We start from the raw sequence: 20274 nt of genomic DNA on the forward strand, positions 1-20274 counted from the left end.
CAATTTTAAACTTTCAGTTATAAAACAGCCCCAAACCTTAACATTTGCCAACACATAAAAGCTACAGTCTGCCCAGCACAGCTGTTAGACACAGTATAAACAGCATAAAACAACATTGCCACATTAGCAGCCCACTTAAAATGGCTCCATAACAGTGGCAGAGAACAGATGTCCTTCAGATGCTGCTTGAAAATCTGGTGGGTGGGGAGAGGCTTGCCTGATCTCGCTTGGAAGCCAATTCACAGTTGTGGGGCCACTGCCAAGGAAGCCCTTTCCCCATGCCCACCAAATGGATGGCTCTCATAGATGGGCACATAGCAGGGTCTCTGACGTGAATCATTGTGTTTTTTTGTCTAAGGGGGATTTGCTTTTGGTTGTGGTCTCTTCAACTTTGTAGACAGATTGGAATGGGTTCAGAGGAGGACAATGTTGATACTTCTTTTAGAATCTGAAAGATTATTATATCCCTAGATTAAAAAGAGATAGAGAGAACCAGACAAGCTTTTAGAATAACAAAATATTGCCTGTAGGAATCTGATGGGGTTCTGAGTTCTTGTTTTTCACAGCTACAGTTATGAGGGTGGCGATTCCATCTCAATATAGGTTTATACTGTGACTTCATAAGTAACATGCTGGCATGTTCTCCCCCAGGCCATACAATTATTTCTCAAACATTGCATGGCTCTCTTGTTTTCATTATCATTGACATGCCATCCCATATCACAGTGCAGTTATGCATGATTTCTTAAACTATTATCATGGCTGGGAGGAGGGTTAAGTACTTATCAATTCAATCATCAAAAGTTCACTCCATTTTGAAAGGAAAATGTCATGAGTTAGCTCTACCTTTACACATGGCCTCCCAAGCTTTACGCACAGCCCGTCGCTGGAATGACTGTAGTATCTGACAAAAGCATTCAAGGTTGGGAAAGTTTTCCTTTTCGTCACAAAAAAGCCGCCATTGTCCAGACGTCGGATTCGGTAGTGCTTCACAACCTTCCCATCCCGTACTAGAAAAATAAAAACGAAGGAACAGAGGAAAAACTGCTTTATTCCAAGTCAGGATGTTGAGCCATTTAGTTCAGTGTTGTCCATTCTGACTGGTAGATGCTCTCCAGCATCCAGGCAGGGAACATTTCCCAACTCCACCCACAGGTGCCAGAGATGGAACCTGAAGTCTTCTGGAAGCAAAGCAGATCCCCTTCCACTGAGCTACGACCCTTCCCCTAAGGAAGGCATTGTGAATTGCCTAAGACTTGCATAAGAACAACACACATCATAATATAATATAGTCAAGTATCCAGTCAGGAAACTTGCCTCCTAAATGAGTCTCCAGTGACCCAGTCTTATGAGCTTTTGCTCTGAATGGTGCGTTATGTAATGACAGGGGAATAATAATAATAATAATAGTAATAATAATAATAATACAACACATATATTTCTAGTGGATGCAACTGAGAACCCCTCGCCAAACTCTGTTTTAAAGGTTTGTTTTCCCTCTGCCAGGCATGGGCTACCTCAGCTGGAAATAGCCATGCTCTTGAATGAAGCTTGAAATAAGGATAACTTGCCCCTGAATAAAATTACATTGACTTCTTATAGTTTTGCTCGCTCTGTAAGACCTTTATATCCCTATTTATGTACCATCATGTATTACTTGCATATGGTACCATATGGTGCCTTAATAAAATGATACAAAATATTTTATATGCATACTAATCTCGGAGACACAAGTGTGTATATTCTTGTCTGATAAGGAAAATGTCATGATTCTGTCATTATAGAATGGCAAGCTGACCATTACTGCACATTATACTTCCAATCGGAGTTCTTTTTAGACACCTCTGGGGTACAGTAGCCCTATTTATAACACAAAGAGGACTCGTAGATTGAAATATTAAATCAATTTTTTAAAAAAACTTTATGTGTTGTGGCTTTATGCTCACCCAAGCTCCCAAATGCCAGGAGGTCATAGCTGTTAAACACCATGCACTATTTAGGCAATGTACATAATGTATGGCATCATATGCCATGTTTAGTTCCAACTTCATCGTAACCTCGGACCTTGATGACTGTCAGTAGCAGAATGGCAGGTGTGTACACACTATATCTTTGAAGCACATTCAAAGAATTCTGGGCCCTGTGGTCTGTGAAGGATTGCTGGGAATTTTCACTCTATGAGGCATAAACTACATTGCCCAGAACTCACTGAGAGACAAAATGGGCTTCAAATGTATCTTATAGGTACAGGCTGTACATATAGATGGAGTCTATGTGATTGGAGCTCTCATTCCACATTACATGTGCCCAACTGGCAGCCCATACTATTTGCATACACTTGGCAGGCATCTTTAGGGGTCTTCATGTAAACTGAGTTTTTAATCACCAGCAATTGTATATTAAATGAATATTTAGCCCTGTCTTCCTTAGGCAGTCAAGCTTTATCAAGCTTGCAGTTATCTCAAATTACCATTAGAGGGTGTATAGGTGTCATACGGAGTATATTACTTTAGATTCTCCCCCAAGTCTTTAGTCATGTACTGTAATTCATATGCTTTTATGGAACTATTATACAGATAATCTGAATGAAGATCAAATTTGAAGGTTACATATGTTAGGGGTCTTTTTCCATATGCATGGTGGGGCTAGAGGGTGCATGAGGAGAAGTGGAAGAACTGAAGGGAGTCGTTCTGCATAGGGCTTACCCTCAACTGTTACTTGCAGTTGAGCAAAGATAGCAGCTTCACCTTTCCATCTACTGAAGTCGACTAGACTAGCATTTCAAACTTATTTCAATTCTGGCAACAGGAGAGTGTCTTCTACCACATTTGAGTCCACAAACTAACTGTAGGGCTTCAGGATGAGCCACCTGACACACACAGCTCTGCCCTAGGACATAGTCAGGTAGCTGCTGCTACGATTCCCCAGCATCTGCTGTCTGAAGCGGTCATCTCATTTTGCCTATTGGTAGGGCTGGTCCTGATTCTGCTACAGAATTGTGTCTACTTTCAGACACCACCACAGTCGGCAAACTGAGGAACCACTGTTGCTACTTTATGGCAAGTGTGATATTAAAGGGAGATGCAAAGACTACCAAAAAAATGTATTATTCACTGAGTTTGTTAATTTTGGATCAGAAAATGCTATTTCCCCCCAACTTCAGAGTATCAAACTCAGAGTATGATGGCTTCAAATAAGTTTCAAATGCTAGTCGACTTCAGTACATGGAATAATAATAATAATAATAATAATAATAATAATAATAATAATTATACCACACCCATCTGGATGGGTTTCCCAAGCCACTCTGGGCGGCTTACAGCACATAAAAAACTTAAAACATTATACATTAAAAAATTCCCGATGGAAAGCTGAAGCTGCCATCTTATCCTCAACTGCAGGTAACAAGATGTTTTGGGTGAGCCCTATGCAGTGGCACTTACTTAAGAGCCGGTAAGTATAAGCTTGCACTGTTAGTTCACATATTCAATTATAAACAAACCTTTCTCCCCAATTTAAAATATTTTTAAAAAGTTATTAAGTTCTAGCAGTTATTGCCAGTTCATGTACCTTTGTGAAAGAAATAATCATGGAGATTTTTCATGAACAAACCCAGGAGAAATAAGGTCAAGACTGTGTGTGTGTGTGTGTGTGTGTGTGTGTGTGTGTGTGTATACACACACACCAGAAGAAAGAAGGAAGAGAAAATAGTAATCATACCTGAAAGGGAGAATTCACCCGTTAGACTTTCACTGTTTCTGATCAGGAAAGCTCCATCCTGATTTTCAGGATATAGCAGCCGTTTCTCAGCATCCACTCGTTTAATACCACCAAAAAACCACCTAAAACAGAAAGAAAACAGAAAGAAAGCCATAGTTAATGGCCAAAGTTATGTTTGTGTTGGGCACTTGAAGAGCAGCTGGAAACAAAACAAATGGCATTATTGCAAAGGTTACTCTTTATGCATTTGTTTTTTATCCTGCCCTTCTTCAGAAGTGGAGCCCAGAGTACCTTTATAATAGAAAACAACCATTGCAATAAAAACAGTACTTAAAATGACCTATTTAGAATCTGTTAACAAAGCTCATCAGTAACAAGCACCATTAATAAATTTAGAGAGGGGTTTTAGAGTTCAAGGATACTGAAGTTATGAAGCTGCTATTAACCATAAATGTAATTGAGGAATGCTGGGTAATGCATTAATTTTCATCAGTAGTGGTCAGCAGGGTGATGGCACTTTGCCTGACTCCCATCACCAGTGTCACGACCTCTTACTTAGAGGGATAGGGGCAAGGCCAGCATGGTGAAAACACAGTGGCAGAGCCAATGCCACAGTCCCAGTGGTGCATTTGCCCCATGGGCAAGTTAAGCTTCAGTGACATCAGTGATGGGAGATCAGGTAAATGGATACAGTTTTAATTCTATTAATGTTTCAGTGTTTTTAATGATTTCTTTTTCTATGTTTTTAGCGATTCTTATTTTTATCTGTAAGGTGCCTTGAGTTATTATTATTTATCAGCAGCAGCAGCAGTAGTAGTAGGTAAAGGCTACTGCCTCACTGCTGATTTTCATCTGTGTATGTGGTATTTGATTTAAAAGATTTACAAAGTAGCAAAACCAAACAAATCACAAAACAGATTAAAACAAACGTTTGACTACATTTTTAGACAGTACAAAATATTGCTATTGACCTAAGAACAATATTGACCTAAGAACAAAGCTTTACTCCAAATTATATACCTATCACTCTTACATTTCTTTTTATTTCTTTAGTTAGTAATATGTAATTCAATAATATGTAAAGAATAAGTAACCTATCACTCTTGATAAACGGTACACAATTTAAGGTTTGAATAGTAAAGGTGAGAAGAAGCAAGTTGTGGTTAACTATACAAAATTTTAAAAGAGAGAAAATGTAAGTGGCTGGGAGACATTAAATTTTACATATTCACTTCATGGCCTTATATGCACACACACACCATTACTCAAGTTTCTCTCTCTCTCTCTCTCTCTCTCACACACACACACACACACACACACACACTTGAGAAGGTTTAGAAGTTCCTCCATCTTTCACCTATTTCAGAGCACAGAGAGTGATACAAAGAAAAACAGATTTGTCCGTCCCCAAACAACTTTTGAATTGCTGGTACATCCAGTCCTCACATTGTCTGTTTTGTGACGGAGAGAACCAGCCCAAAGAGGTAAGAGAAACAAGCAGGACATGGTGGTGGACCAGGATTGTAGCTTATCTTCCTCTTTCTTTGCTGATGGGACAGATGACTATTATTGTATGGCCTCAGTAAGGGAGAAAGGCCATACCCCCAAATGGTATTGGGGTCACCTCAATCTCTGCTGAGTGATAGCAAAATTGGAACTTTAACCAGGGTTTGTGTTCTTTTAAAATGAGGCCCAGTGGAGACTAGTGTCGTTAAGAAATTTGATTTATTCTACACGTTTACAACCTGAGTTTTGCAGGAGGGAGTGCCGAATATTACACCCCAACATTTTTCCTGTGATGACATCACACCCCTGTCATCCTGCAACTGCCCCCTCCATGCCGGCATGGCTGATGGTTCCTATTATCAAACAAACCAAGCCATTAAGCATTTTTTATGTCTTCAACCACCCATGCCAGTTTCACATGGGTTTTTTCATAAGTCCATTCTGTCTAGACAGGGTTGGGGCAGTGCAGCAGCGAGGTTGGGACTGTGCAGGTTAGGAATGACTGGAAATTCGAACAGAAACTAGAGTGCCAGTTGTCGATGTCTGCCAATTTGTCCCACGTCTAGAACGGAAATCAGTCCAGTGAATACAACTAATATACACTGTTGCTGCTTTCAGTCTGCAAACAATGTGCAGTTAATGCCCTTTCCCCCATTTGCCTTGTGTTTCCATGGCGTTGAAATGAATGGTGTGAAATGTGTCCATCTGGTGCACAGGCTGAGACCCTACCTTCCCGCGGACTGTCTTGCCAGAGTGGTGCATGCTCTAGTTATCTCCCGCTTGGACTACTGCAATGTGCTCTACGTGGGGATACCTTTGAAGGTGACCCAGAAACTGCAATTAATCCAGAATGTGGCAGCTAGACTGGTGACTGGGAGTGGCCGCCGGGACCACATAACACCAGTCCTGAGAGATCTGCATTGGCTCCCTGTTATGTTCTGAGTATATTTCACTCCCAGTATGTTTCCGAGCACAATTCAAAGTGTTGGTGCTGACCTTTAAAGCCCTAAACGGCCTCGGTCCTGTATACCTGAAGGAGTATCTCCACCCCCATTGTTCAGCCTGGACACTGAGATCCAGCACCAAGGGCCTTCTGGCGGTTCCCTCACTGCGAAAAGTGATGTTACAGGGAACCAGACAGAGGGCCTTCTCAGTAGTGGTGCCCGCCCTGTGGAACACCCTCCCATGAGATGTCAAGGAAACAAGCAGCTATTCTATTTTTAAAAGACATCTGAAGGCAGCCCTGTTTAGGGAAGTTTTTCATATTTAATGCTGCATTGTTTTTAACACTCGATTGGGAGCCACCCAGAGTGGCTGGGGAAACTCAGTCAGGGTATAAATAATAATAATAATAATAATAATAATAATAATAATAATAATAATAATAATAAATAAATAAATAAATAAATTATTATTATAATTCAGTAATTGATTACACAGTTAAATACAAAAAATTCTGCCACAAAAGACAGTGAGTTGTTGTTTTTGTTGGAAGCCAAACTGGAATGGAAATAGTGCTGTGTGTGATAAATACAGGTCAGAATGGAAACCATTCCCTTCTTACGCACCTGGTAAAGTTGCAGCAGCAAAGCCAATCCAACATTCCCATATCTGCACCTGCACAGCTCCAGCTTTGATACCACCTTTCCCTTCCTCAGATACATCCAGGCAAGCAGCAGCAACATCAGCACAGCTCCACCCCGTACCCAACTAAAGTATTGTCCTTGCCATAAACCAGAAAAAGCACAATCATGGAAAATATGAGTTGTTGCAGCGACTGCACACTCGCTGTATTATGCCAACATGTCCGGTACCAGAAGTAGGCATCACAAGCCATTGATGAAGGTCAAGCTATCAAGGACACTTGGGATGAAGGTCCTTGAGCTTGAAAGGGGGGAATGAGGCATCTGATCAAGGCCTGTATTTTAAAATGAGCTTAAAGATATATTTGCAAATGTTTGTATGTTTCATGCCAGGCAGAAATCAGCTGGCTAAGTACTTTGGCAGTTGTTTATCTTCCTGCTCTGCTGAACAAGGGCCCCCTTGATTTATAGCAGTAGCAGGAGACAAGTTTCTCAAAGTTGTAAAAGGGAATTACAGGCTGGGAGCAAAGGTTATACTGACCCTACATATTACAGAATACAATCAAGCTGCAAAAACACTAATTAAGAGTTGGTAAATAGTAAGGTTTATTGTTTAACAGAAAATAATACTATGTGCCTCCCATCAGACTCTAGCCATATTTTCCTAAGAGTTAAAGGGCAAGAGCTAATGGGAAAAGCAGCTGGTTGGGAAAGGAGGGGTGTAAACTGAAGAGGCTGCTTTTGAAGCTGTTTTTACTGAGTTCCTTTTTACTTTGAAAAGGCCTTTTCTTCTAAAAAGCTATCTATGTTATGTATGAGATTTGTTGGCTTAATGTAATTATGCAAAGGATTTAGAAAGTAAGAAATGTTAGATTCTTATGTTAGATTCTTATTTCATTGATGGTGTGTGAGAATGTGAACCCAAGATCTCTGTTTAGATAGAATTTAACACCATGAGCCATCTGTTTTAGCCATTTGTTTTGGAATGCAGGGGCAACAGGGACAAAAGGTGATCTGGTAATTAAGGTGCCTTGTCGAGGCAAATGTAAGATATATGGCTACTTGTCTGCCATTTATGGATAGAAGGAAATATAGCTCTTTGTCTCCCATAAAAGGTAATAGGAAATGGGTGTATCTTTTATGATTGGTTCTAGCAAACAGCCAATAGGAATTTCAACCAGGCTGATTGGACAGAGGCAGCCAAAGGAGGAGCAAGGGGGCTGGGCTGAGGAAATATAAGTACTGGCCATCAGGGCTGGAGTGGGCAGAGCTTTGGTAACCATATACCACTGTGTCTATCATTTATTTGTCCGACAAATAAATTATTATTTTAATTTCTCTATTGCTGCGTTGAATATTTCATTCCAGCTAAGCGTTAACCACAAGCAGGGTGCTACACCATGGCGTTATTCTGGCACTGCAGGTGGATAGGCAGGTGAAACTCATGAGAGTTTCCCATGTAAAGATCAAAAGTGGATCGACAAATTTAGACTATATAGCAGGAAGTAAAGTGGATTCCAAAAGGAAGCCTTTGAAACAACAGTGACTTATTTATTTTAACAAGCATTCGACTATGAGTAACATTTCTAGAAGGAATGAGGAAATAATAACGGGCTCAGTCAGAAGAATGTTGGCTTCAGTATAAGGGCATGTCCAGCCTTCTTAGCAAATAGGAAATAGTTTTACATGATTCACTCACAGTTTTCAGCTTCCCACCTCTCATGACATTGATTTATAGATCCAGTTTCTATTAGTACACGCAAAACTATAATCTACAAAACACCTCATTGTTTTCTCCATAATATTGCAGAGTTGACAGTTTATAATAGTAATGTCATTTTCACCACCCTTTTAAGAGAAATGGAGCGGGGAAGATGAAAGAGGTGCTAGAATAAAGAAGTGCTAGAGTTCTCATTGCAGTGGAGAGATGCCTGTCTGCCTATGACATCCAGAGAGCAGGGCTATCAGCGTGTTCTTAGAAACTGCTTCATACAACTGGTACCCACAGGTACTGAGCAACTAAAAAGTATCTATTTTTCCAATGAGAATGTGAGAGTAACAAGTCAATACATCAAACAGGATGCTGTAATGTGATGATCCAGGATGATATGAGGGCACAAAAACTATGACTATGTACACATTTATCAACTTGATGATAATGTTCAGCCTGGACACTGAGGTCCAGCGCCAAGGGCCTTCTGGCAGTTCCCTCACTGCAAGAAGCGAGGTTACAGGGAACCAGGCAGAGGGTCTTCTCATTAGTGGCACCCGCCCTGTGGAATGCCCTCCCTTCAGATGTCAAGGAAATAAACAACTATCTGACTTTTAGAAGACATCTGAAGGCAGCCCTGTTTAGGGAAGTTTTTAATGTTTGATGTTTTATCACTTTTTTATTATTATTATTCATATTCTGTTGGGAGCTGCCCAGAGTGGCTGGGGAACCCTAGCCAGATGGGCAGGGTATAAATAATAAATTAGTAGTAGTAGTAGTATTGCTAATTTCCCCCTGTGGAGTTTCAAGTGGCTTTCATTCGTCACTGTACACACAAAAGAGGAGGTTGAGATGCACATTTTGGTGTGCTGTGCTTGAAAAAGCGTTTTTCTGGGGGGCTGCAATCTTGTGTGGGTCACGTGACTCATATGGCAGTGTGAACCTGAAGGGTGGCGTCCCAGATTTGCATCCCATTTTACAGGAATGAAGATGAAACTGTGTAGCCCTTCACAGGGTCAATGGCATCCCTACACAAATGCTTCCCAAATGTAAATGAAAATTGTGAGTGTCAAAAACATAATCGCAATGCAGAGAAGGAGAAGAGAGTTGTTAGTATTTTTATCTTAGCCCTAATTGGAAATCAGTTTTGAAGGGCTTGACGCATATTTGGAGAAGGCGCAAACAGGAATCTAAAGCTACTATCTCAACTGCATTTATAACAGAACCGTTGTTTGCCTAGCACAGGGAACATTTTTGTCAGCTAATGGTAGGGTTGCCTTCACACAGATAAAATGTAATTGCACGGCTAAAATTGGATCACCAAAGCGTACACAAAGTAAAAAAAAAGTGGGGAGGGGGAGTTTTCATTACAGCTTTCCTTTTATCTTCTAATACCAGGAAAAGAGATCATTTATAAGTCAAGTGGCTGAAATGGAGGCAGAGAGAGATGGAGAGAGACCCTTTGTATATCAAAGCTTAGAAGCTGGCACACCAGTCAAAACTCTTTGAACAGGAATCCAGCAGTCAAGAATTGCTTGTGGTGATATGGCTTTTGTTTTGTTTTTAGTTGAGTGTATTGTTCTGACTCACATCACAGCTCTTTCTTGATTGTTTCAGCTGAATATTTAACTGGTGACTACATACAAACAGGGTGGTTTGCCTTTTTAATGGGAAGCTGCACTAATTAAAATGTGACTGGATATCAGTATCTAGGAACCGGCAGTATTTTTTATGTGGTATGCTTAGTAGTTGCTAGCAGAAGGGACACAGGCCAAGGATGTCTACACTTATTCATTGCTCTATTTAGGGCACCTCCTCACTACCATCATATATAGCAGGACTCCAAACGGAAGAACTTGCCTCCACAGTTTTACAGGGTGATGTAGCACAGGGCTTTTAGTGCTGCCACTTCAAATGGCTGTATCCTCAACTCAGACCTAAGAGAAAGTGAAACTGATACACAGATGGCATTATAGGCCCCCCCCCCCCACTTGCATTGATCAATAATCTTCTGTCCTCAACTTGTTGGAGGGGCTGCAGGATAGTTGGAAAATTATTTCATCCATCGTGGGAATGCCCAAAGTGAAATAATTTTCAGATAAAATCCTTAGGATTATTGTCTCGACCGCCATCATTCCTGATACCGCACTGCTGTTGTTAAACATACCAGAGTGAATAGTCAGTTCCTGGATAGAGAAGTGGTCCAAGGCAGGACATTAAACCCAAACCTTCACACCAACCCATATCCAAGAGTTCATATTGACTAGATTCAGGGACTGAGTTCAAGAGTCCAGGGTGGAAATGAAAAATGGATTCTCCAGAATCCCTAGATTTGATTGTTCCTCATTTTAGGGATGATTCCATATGCAGGTAATTAGGGAAAAAAACATTTTAATGTGAACACATTTATGGAATGACATTGTAATCCTTCCCCTTTTTTCTTATCTTATGCCATTAATTGTGCCAATATACGGTACCTTTGCACTATCCTAACTTATCACCTCTATTTGCAGGTAATTTACGCCCTTCCATTTCGTTGTGAACTTTGTTCATCTATTTCCTGTAGTGTCATCACTGATAAAAAAAGCATGAACCATAGGAATCAGTCCTTAGTCTGATTTAAGCAAAACTTTAAAAAAACCCACTAAGCAATGCCACTTGATTTTTTTCAGATATTTTATGAAAACTTCTGCCACTTAGTATTACCAGAGGAAAGACAAAAGCCTGAAGTAGGGACCCACTAAAGGTGTGTTTTTTTAAGAATGCAAACAGATCACACACTATTTTGATCACTTAGTCCTCATAATCAAAACCCATTTTTGATCTGCAGAAAACCAGTCCTTCAAGTTTTCAGAGACAGCTATGTTGGGCTGCATAATTTATTGTTCTTTGTACATAATCTAGTTGATATGTAAGGTTATGAATCATGCTTGTTGGTCCAATCCATGCAGCTGAATAACCTAATTATTGTAACAACAAATAAGAGGTATCTGTGCATTTAAAGCATGACACCTAGAGACTATTAATCACTACCACCCACTTAAGCTTCTTAATAAAGGAGAGTTATTTTTGGTCGCAATGTAGGTGAAGACAGAAAACAGAAGGAAGAGTATGGGAAGGGAAACAGAGAGCATATCCACAAAGAGGCAATGCTAGTCATTGAGAAAAGCAGTGGCTTCAATATTTCCATATTTCATCTCACTTCTTCCATCTGAAAAAAAATATTTCCCCTTAAAATACCAGTTCAAGCCTGGGGCTAGAATGTAGAACAGAGATCTGAGGAAACAGGTTCTATCTTGGAAAGCAGTGGTGGGCAACAGGGTGTTTTTGGAGATATTTTTCTCTCTCAAGCACCTCATAGATTGTTGGAAAGCTTAGGCCAGAGGTCCTGGGGCAACTTCTTCTTTCAGAGGGCCACGTCATGGGCACATCAGTGCTCACCCATTGCCAGTTACACAGAGATCCTCGTCCATAGCTTTACTCCAGTCTTTACTCCAAATGGTACATGCTTTGAAGCTTGAATTCCTTCACAAAAGTTGCCCAGCATATCACATTATATCAACCTGAATTCATAAGTTATCCTTTTCTTCAGACAATCACTTTCTGAATGCCCCGCTTGCAATCGTTGGCATAATCAGGTTTAACATATTGCATTCTTTCAAAGAGTAATTTCTTGTGCAATTTCATCTGATTTAAAAGCTCTCATGCTACAATGGGAGTAAGCGCCATGAAACCCATTCAGACTTACTTCTGAGTAGACATACATAGGATTGTGTTATCATGCTCCTAAAGTCAATATGCAGCTGATTTCTTTTTATTTCTTTAAATCCTTGTTTACAAGGCAGGGCAAAGTACATTTGGATATATGACAGATATTGCCTCCAGTTGAAGATAGGAGCTGACATTTATTGCTACTAAATTATACAAATGTCACTCTTTTTTCTTTTCTTTTTGTCATTACTGTGTAATCTATAGGGACATACATATGCATGATACACATCCATATACCAAAAAAAATCATCAATATTGATTTATAACAAACTAAATGCATGATTATTGTGAATTGCTGTACGTGCTTTGTTGTACCAATAATCAAGAAACATATGTGAATTTTAATTTAAAACGTTACACTTTTTCTTTATCTTTCAAAACCTGTTCTTTTGTGCACTTTAGTTTTCCATTGTGCAGTGGTGAGAAACTCCCAGTCCATCTAGTGCTTAGCATAGATAATTTTAGCAGCAATTAGCATAACAATCTCCAGTGCCTATCAATTATTTTATATGTCACTGTAATAACAGAAGATCAAGGGGTATTTTACAGTCAAGCAATCTTTTTATTGCCTTGTTAATATTAAACCACAAAGCCTTAGATGTGGGAAATGCCACATTTGGTTAAAAAACATTCTTGATTCTCTTTCTGAAGTTAGAGCATAGCAGGTCCTTGAACTACCTGTAATTCTTTATAGGTTTCAGACCCGTTTAGTCATAACTAGATCTTAGGTCACATACAATCTAAGAAGTTGACACTGTTTCCAGACATTCTCATAAACATCAAGATTTAAGACTATCTTACATATTGGATCCAAGTTATCCCCATTTTTTCACAACCTCTATTTCTCAGTGCAACTTCAACAATATTTGGGGTGGTATTTAACTCAGTTTTACTCAGAGTATATTCCATGAAATTAATGAACATTAAGTTCATTAATTTCTTTGGTCTACTGTGAGCAAAACCTATCTGAACATTTTTAATACTCGATTTTTCTGAAGTCACCAGGAAAAAACACACAAGTCAATTCTTTAAGCTGGCATAGCCTTTCTTTTAATTCCCGTATTTAATTTCCTATCTCCAGATATTCAAACTAGAGTGGCCCACACAGGGAATCTTTGAACGACCAGAATATTAGCACGCTTCCGTGGAAAGAAGCACTTGACGTACACTGTTGACACACAGCTGTAAAGGATTTATTTGCAGGACAGTGAAAACAAGTTCAATGTTTATCCAGTCTAAACATTTTTATATAATGCATACAATTAACATGACAGAATTTCACTCACTTGGAGCAAAGTTGTTTCTTTCCTTGGAACAGCTGTTTCACTCTGCTATCTCTAAATCATGGTGCATCCCTACCTGGGTTATTTGCATATCCAGCTCCACCACTAAGAGGTTTACTGCTTCCCAAAATAACTCTGCCCTTTCTCCTCTGCAGCCCTTATGCCTTGATCTGCCTCCTTTACTTCCTTCAAATCCCTCCTCAAAACTTTCCTTTTCTGTAATGCCGATATTCTGCTGTAAAATATCGTGCGCACACCATACGTTTAAAGCATGATTTCCCCCAAAGAATCTTGGGAACCGTAGTTTACCCTTCACAGAGCTACAATTCCCAGCATCTTTGACAAACGAAATTTCCCAGGATTATTTCGGAGGGGGCATAACGTGCTTTAAATGCGCGGTGTGTCTGCACCCTAGATCCTTGTGTTACTTACACAGATGTCAGCCCTACTGAGATAAATGAGGCTTACTTCCAGGTACATGCTTGTAGGATTTTGCCACCTTAATTCTCAGTGCACATGCCCTCTGCTTCCTTCTCATTGACATGTAACATTCAACTGATACTTAAACTCATATTTCAGTGAATGTTGGCTGAAACAGTGAAAGAGGCCTTTATTAAAAAGCAAGCCTGAAGGGATACTATGGTTTTTGTGGCCAGTTTAGAAAACAAAAGTGGGGTTGTTTTCAATCACAGCTCTCCCTCCATGGTTTAGGTTATTAAAATTAACAGTACAGCTGGCTAACATTTGTTGTCCATAATACATTGGCAGAAGGACATTTTCGTGTTTAGGCAAAACAATTGGCACTAAAAGAGCAAGGACAGGTGATCAGTTGGTTTCCATGGTTCCTGTTTGCAGTGCTGAATATAATCGAAAGCAAGGCATAGACAAGCAACAGAAGCAGAGAGAGCATATTCTCAAAAGTTTAAATTGTGTGACTAGTACTACTTGTTAAAATTAAAACTTGGTGATTCAAGGCATGTTAGGATACTTAAGGCAACCATTCCAAATAGTTAATTTATATCATAAAACTACATGTATTGATAGAGCTGGAAACTACTATACTGTAGTTTGAGTCATTAAAAAGAAAATCATATTGCTCAGAAATAAGTTCTCTAGATGTTTTCATTATAAAGCTGAAAATATTGGCCAAATCATTTTAAGCATTTGCCAAGGAGATACAGAGAAAGAGAACTGGAGAGGAAACAAGCTTACTGGCAGAACAACAAATCTTTCTATATAGCACCATAGGGTCAAACTTTAAAAACCTAATCAGAATTTCCTTCTGTAAGCTGTCTTTTGCCCGCAAGGGGATGCAGCTTGGAGGAGGTGATATTGATAAGTTGGGTTAGAAAAAAACCTTCAAGGAAAACAGTCACACAAGTGCTATGTGTAGTTTGTGAAAGTCATTCACCACCTATCAATTGTGTTTTTAAAGCTGCATACCATATGTGAATAAAGTGGTGAGCTAAAAAATGCAAGGCCCTCTCTCGCACCAAAAAGGTCACCCATAAATGAGCATTTTCCCCCTAAATAATGAAGTAATCATCTGCTCACACTCAAATTGGTATCAAGCATTGCAGGAATACCCAGCAATACATACCTGGCGTGTTTCTGGCAGCACCAAGAACACCCTAGCATGCTACTGAGACCAACAGGATGTTGTCTGCATGAAGAGCACAGTTACCTTAGATGCTCTTTGACTTCAAAGTTAACAAGCCTATTATATACCTCATACTCATGTTTAAAGGTATGAATTTAAGAGACTGAAATGTGCTTCATACCTTATACTAGTGATGGGAGTTGGATATTGGGGGACCACAGATTCCCTATCAGCTCCATCTAAAATAGCCAATAGTGAGTGATAATGGGATCTGTATTCCAGCAACATCTGGAGGGCCACAGGTTCCCCATCCCTGCCTTACATTTTCCCTAAGTTTCTCATCTAGGAAAGTGTACAGAACTAATATGTAGATCAAGCCTACAGAACTTGTGATTCGCACGCAACCCCTTTGAGGTCACATTGCACACGAAGGGAGCACTTTGCAAGAATGGACTGGCCTTATGATACACATGGAAATTTGAGCACATTGCTAACGCTTCTCTGCCTACATCTCTGGCAAGTCCTCTTTGGTCTCCAGGTCAAAATATCCAGCACCAAATCCCACTCCTTGGTAACAGGTCAGATGCCTAGTCAGCTCCCCACTCAGGTAAGCAATAGGAAAAAATACTTGCTGCAAAGCATAGCTTCTGCAGCTGTTTCCCATCTCTCCCTGCCTTTGCCATATGTGAGCAATGTGTCTTTTCTAGGCTGTATTGCTCTCTAGCACCCTTCACACCCAGCACTGTGTAGCAGAATCCCCAATTTCCACATGCAGTCAAACCTTCTGTTGGCAAGGCCCAGTACTCCACTCCCAGCCACCACCATTCCTGGCCAAACACTTTTGCCTCGCAGAATTGCAGCTTGGATGCACGGAGCAGAACAAGCTGTCGCAACACACTGAGAGGGAGAATAGCATTCAGTGCCAACCAGCTATTATGCCAGATTAAACATTTTGAAAGCCTGCTCATTTCTGCTTTGCAGAACTAAAGAAAAAAGAAAAAAGTATAGAGATCCCCAGCCCACTAATTGCCAACATTCAGCTGTCCACTCACCTGCATCTTTCTGCAGCACACAAAAGAAGCAGATTTATTAGGGCGAAGGGGACCAGAGGCCACTCTGATAAAGTGGGCTCTGGTCCATGGAAGCATGTTTTACTCGCAGCACAATGCTGTGTGTATCTTGTAATTTCCTGTAAATTCAAAGTGTCTTAATTCAAAGATTCTGGATATAGGACTGTTGTCTAGGGCTGCAATCCTATGCACCCATTTTCTTGGGAGTAGCCCAATTTCACTGCTTATCCTCTTAGCCCTTAAAATGCCCCACAACTCAGCTGCTGTACAAAGAAAGTGGCGGTTAATTTTTCTAGGTATTTTTTAGTTCCTTATTCAATTTACTAGTTCAAATGACCTTTGTGCCAATTTAATCTGGAGTAGGATTCACCAAAGGTTTGCAGCCTCTATGACATAATTTCTTCCTCTTTTCTCCTGAGCCTGTGTCTTAGATTGCAAAGCTGAGAGCTAGACCCCATGGTAGTTAACTGCTTTTGTGCAGCACCCAATATATTTTACCCAAACATACGGCAACGTAACATGTGCCCAAACAGAGAGCAGACATGTGTCAGTGCCATGGACCTACATCTGCTTGCTATTTCCCCCAAAGCCACTTTCAGCACATACCTCTGAGTTCCACTGCGAATGTAAGTTGAATTAAGGAAGCTACTGCAGCATTTATTTTTCATGCAAATATAAATCACACACTGTCTTTGGTGTAATGTAAACAAGCTGCAATAAAGCTACAATTAAATCTCTCCAGTGTAATAATATACAGTGGTGTGTTTATAGTTTTCTTAACTACAGCAACAATCCTCATATTTTATAGGTCTAAAATAGATAGGCTTAGTGGCTAAGGTTGACAGTTATCATTTTAATTCTTTTAATAGCAACCCTATATTAAGATAAAATTCTTGAATCCGCACACTGATGAGTTCTCCCCAGATGTTTCCAAGTATGCTGACTTATAGAGAATCCTGCACCTGCTCTGCTGTTGCAATCTGCAGCACAGGGATAGACAATGGGCTGCCCTCCAGATGTTGTTGGACTACAACTCCCATCATCCCTGAAACACTGGCCATGGTTGTTGGGGGTTGATGGAAGTCAGAGTCCACCATATATTGAGGCTGTCCCTGCTCTAGCACATAAAACCTCTTAAAGTGAACTCCATGTTATTTATGAAGGGTGATACTCAAGAAGTATAGAAGAAGACTATTTTTTGTCAATTTGCTGTTCTCGCTACACCCACCCCCTTATGCTGTTTCAAACCTCTGGAGATTTTTGGATGGGGCTGCAAGGATGGAGGGTGAATATGCAAAATATCACTCCCCTCCTCCTCTTGCCTGCTGACTAGAAGCTTCCACTGGCTCAAAGGGCTTTCTGTCATAAGAAGAACAGCATCGCATACAGTCCTATGAACTCCTATCAATTTGCTTGCACCACTTCACAATTTCAGCAGTGCTGTGATGGTTTGTAAGTCATGAAAAACCATGGCTTAGTATTTTATTATTATTTATTTTAAATAGTGTTATATTTCTTACTGCTAAGAAAATCTTGAAGCAGGTCACAACACGAAAACATCCATTAAAACTATTTCAAAATGCAGCTATCAGAATATCAAGAAATATACGGCTGTAGAATCCAGTATTGATGATCAGGAAACGTCTAAGCAAAGAGATGTGTTTTCAGTAAACACTGGAAGCATGCTACTGTTGATGCTGCCCAAATAATGGGGGTGGGAGAAGCTTCTACAGCACCACCACAGAAAAGGCCCATTTATATGTTTTTGCTAGATGACAATCTGCAGATTGTTGTGTGGCCAACAGGCCTCCTCTGAATATCTTAATCAATCTTACAGAGAGTGAAGGTGGTCCTTCAGGTAACCTGGCCCTGAGTTGCTTAGGATTTTATATGTTAATAAGAAAAGCTTAAGCATTGTTTGGTAGGCAATAGGCTTTCATTATTGTGATGGGAACAAGTCACAGAGAACTTCCAGCTCACACGATTCCACCGTACTGGTGTGGCCGTGTAGAGATCAAAAGTTTCACTTCTGCTTTTGACAAGTTGCAGTTTAGCAATGTAACCAAATCCTAAACTGTGGTTATTCTTAACTGGTTAATTGAACAAAACAACTTTGTATCCCATCATTTGAAGTTGGCTTGTTTTGAATAAACCATAATAAATATTAATTGCAGTTTATCAGGTTTGGATGAAATGACAACCTATGGTTAATTTTTTTTAAAAGGAAGTGAACAGCTCAAATTTCCACCTCACAGTCTTGCCAGAGGTGGATCTGGGAGTATGTAACCCCAAGACTTGTTGAAGCTCATTCCCATCACAATAAATCATGGTTTATTATCACATCTGACCTAGGTCACTATTTTGCTCTGTTGCTTTAATTAAAAGATATTACTAAATTACCACTTTCAGATTGTCATTATTTCACAGGTGGGATGCAACTGCATATTGGCAAAATCAGGTTGTACACTTAAAGTGGATTTGGCACTTTTGCTCAACAAACATGCTGCTTTTTTAAAAAAAGGATTTTGTGGCAATGAAAGTGATGGGAAAATGCACTAGGAAGTGTGGGATAACCATTGCTTGATAGGATGTTGCCTGCAATCTCCATGCATACAAATCAGAATGAATGTTCAATAAACAGGTCATCTGGAAGCAACCTATGTTACTTTGTTATGTCTATATGACAGAAACTATTCTTACTCCAGATTTCCTTGTTACCTGAAGTTGCTGTCATTTCCCACCCCCACCCCCGCAGCTCTCTGTCTAGCTATTGCTATATGTCAGCTGTACCATGTAACAATATACATTTCAGAACTTACGGTTCAGCTTCAATGCTCTGGTCAGGAGCCACATAGTTGGCAGGGATGTAACCTTGCCGCTTCTGTCCATGCTTAGCAGACCCGTTCTCCACGAGCAGCTTCGCAAACCACCAGCTCCCTTGAGATTTATCCAGCACTTCAAGCTTATCTCCAGTTCGGAAGCTCAGATCTTCCTCTGTACGGGCTTGGTAATCAAACAGGGCCACATATTTGCAAGTCTGCTTTGATGGATGAAGAGGCGGTAGGTCTGGGATGCGTATACAGATGCCGTCCGAGGAGTCTGGCCTCACAGTCGAATTGATGGTAGTTGGGTTAGACTTATCCTCAGTCCCACAATTGAAAAGCCAAGGCATATAGGGCTCCAGACAAGCACAATATTTCCGACAGCAGTTCCCCATTCTGTCCCCTTCTTGCTTGCGGCCTGTATTCCTTCAGTCCCCTTCTTCCTATCCTGAAGCATTCAAGATCCCTTCACACCCATTTTTTCCATTCAGCGTCATTTTAAAAATTGTCCCAGGACTCCTTCCTCTAGTACAAAAGGCAAATAATCTCACTGGACGTGTCCTCTTCTCTGCTTCTCCCCCTCCAAGTCTTCTTCACCATAAGAGTTTCCTCCTTGCCTTCCAGCTCCACGCTCAGGACTGAAATCTGAGCACTGAAGTGCAATTGTTCATGTCAGGGGAATTTTTTCACTTCCTCTTCTGATCGGTCAGAAAGACCTGAATCGTCACGTTAGGGGCCAAAAAATCTTGTAGCAACAGAACAGGTAAACAGAAACAGTAGAGAAAGCTTCCAGCTGAACTTCCCTATCTTTGCACCTCCTCGTTCCCTTTATTCTCTTTAAATGTACTCTGGCAGTAGGGAGGCTCTGCACACATTGTAGCTCCTGGTAATGAATAACCAACCTAACTTGCCTTGTTGCTTTAATATGCTGAGTTGCTTGTGGACAAACTATTTTTTGTATGCACTTCCTGGTTTGCTCTTTTTCCCTTCTGTCTTGGTCACTGTGTGTGTGTTGCTGTCCCTCATACACCACTCTCTCCTTGATGACAGTGCTTCATCTGATGATCATTTTATTGCACAATGAATTTGCACTTTTTTATTTCATATTCACAAAGAATCCAGAAATCTTTCCCAGATGGCCAGGCCACATTGAGGAATGCCTTCCCCAACTCCCTCATTCTTAACATTCAGGAAGAAATTTAAAACAT

General features: G+C 40.3%; 1 protein-coding gene across 1 annotated transcript in view; it reads right to left on the minus strand.

Annotated features, from left to right (window-relative positions):
* Positions 1–19974, minus strand: part of FRK (fyn related Src family tyrosine kinase) — a 35851-nt gene extending 15877 nt beyond the window's left edge. The window contains exons 1-3 of the mRNA XM_083608619.1: positions 19064–19974; positions 3721–3842; positions 847–1010 (exon numbers count right to left, since the gene is read on the minus strand). Of these exons, the coding sequence (XP_083464745.1) occupies positions 847–1010; positions 3721–3842; positions 19064–19461 (684 nt within the window). The 5' untranslated portion in view covers positions 19462–19974. The remainder of the gene's footprint in view (positions 1–846; positions 1011–3720; positions 3843–19063) is intronic.
* Positions 19975–20274: the final 300 nt, after the last annotated feature.

This window comes from Podarcis filfolensis (genome assembly GCF_964270895.1).
Source record: "Podarcis filfolensis genome assembly, chromosome: 3".
NCBI lineage: Eukaryota > Metazoa > Chordata > Lepidosauria > Squamata > Lacertidae > Podarcis > Podarcis filfolensis.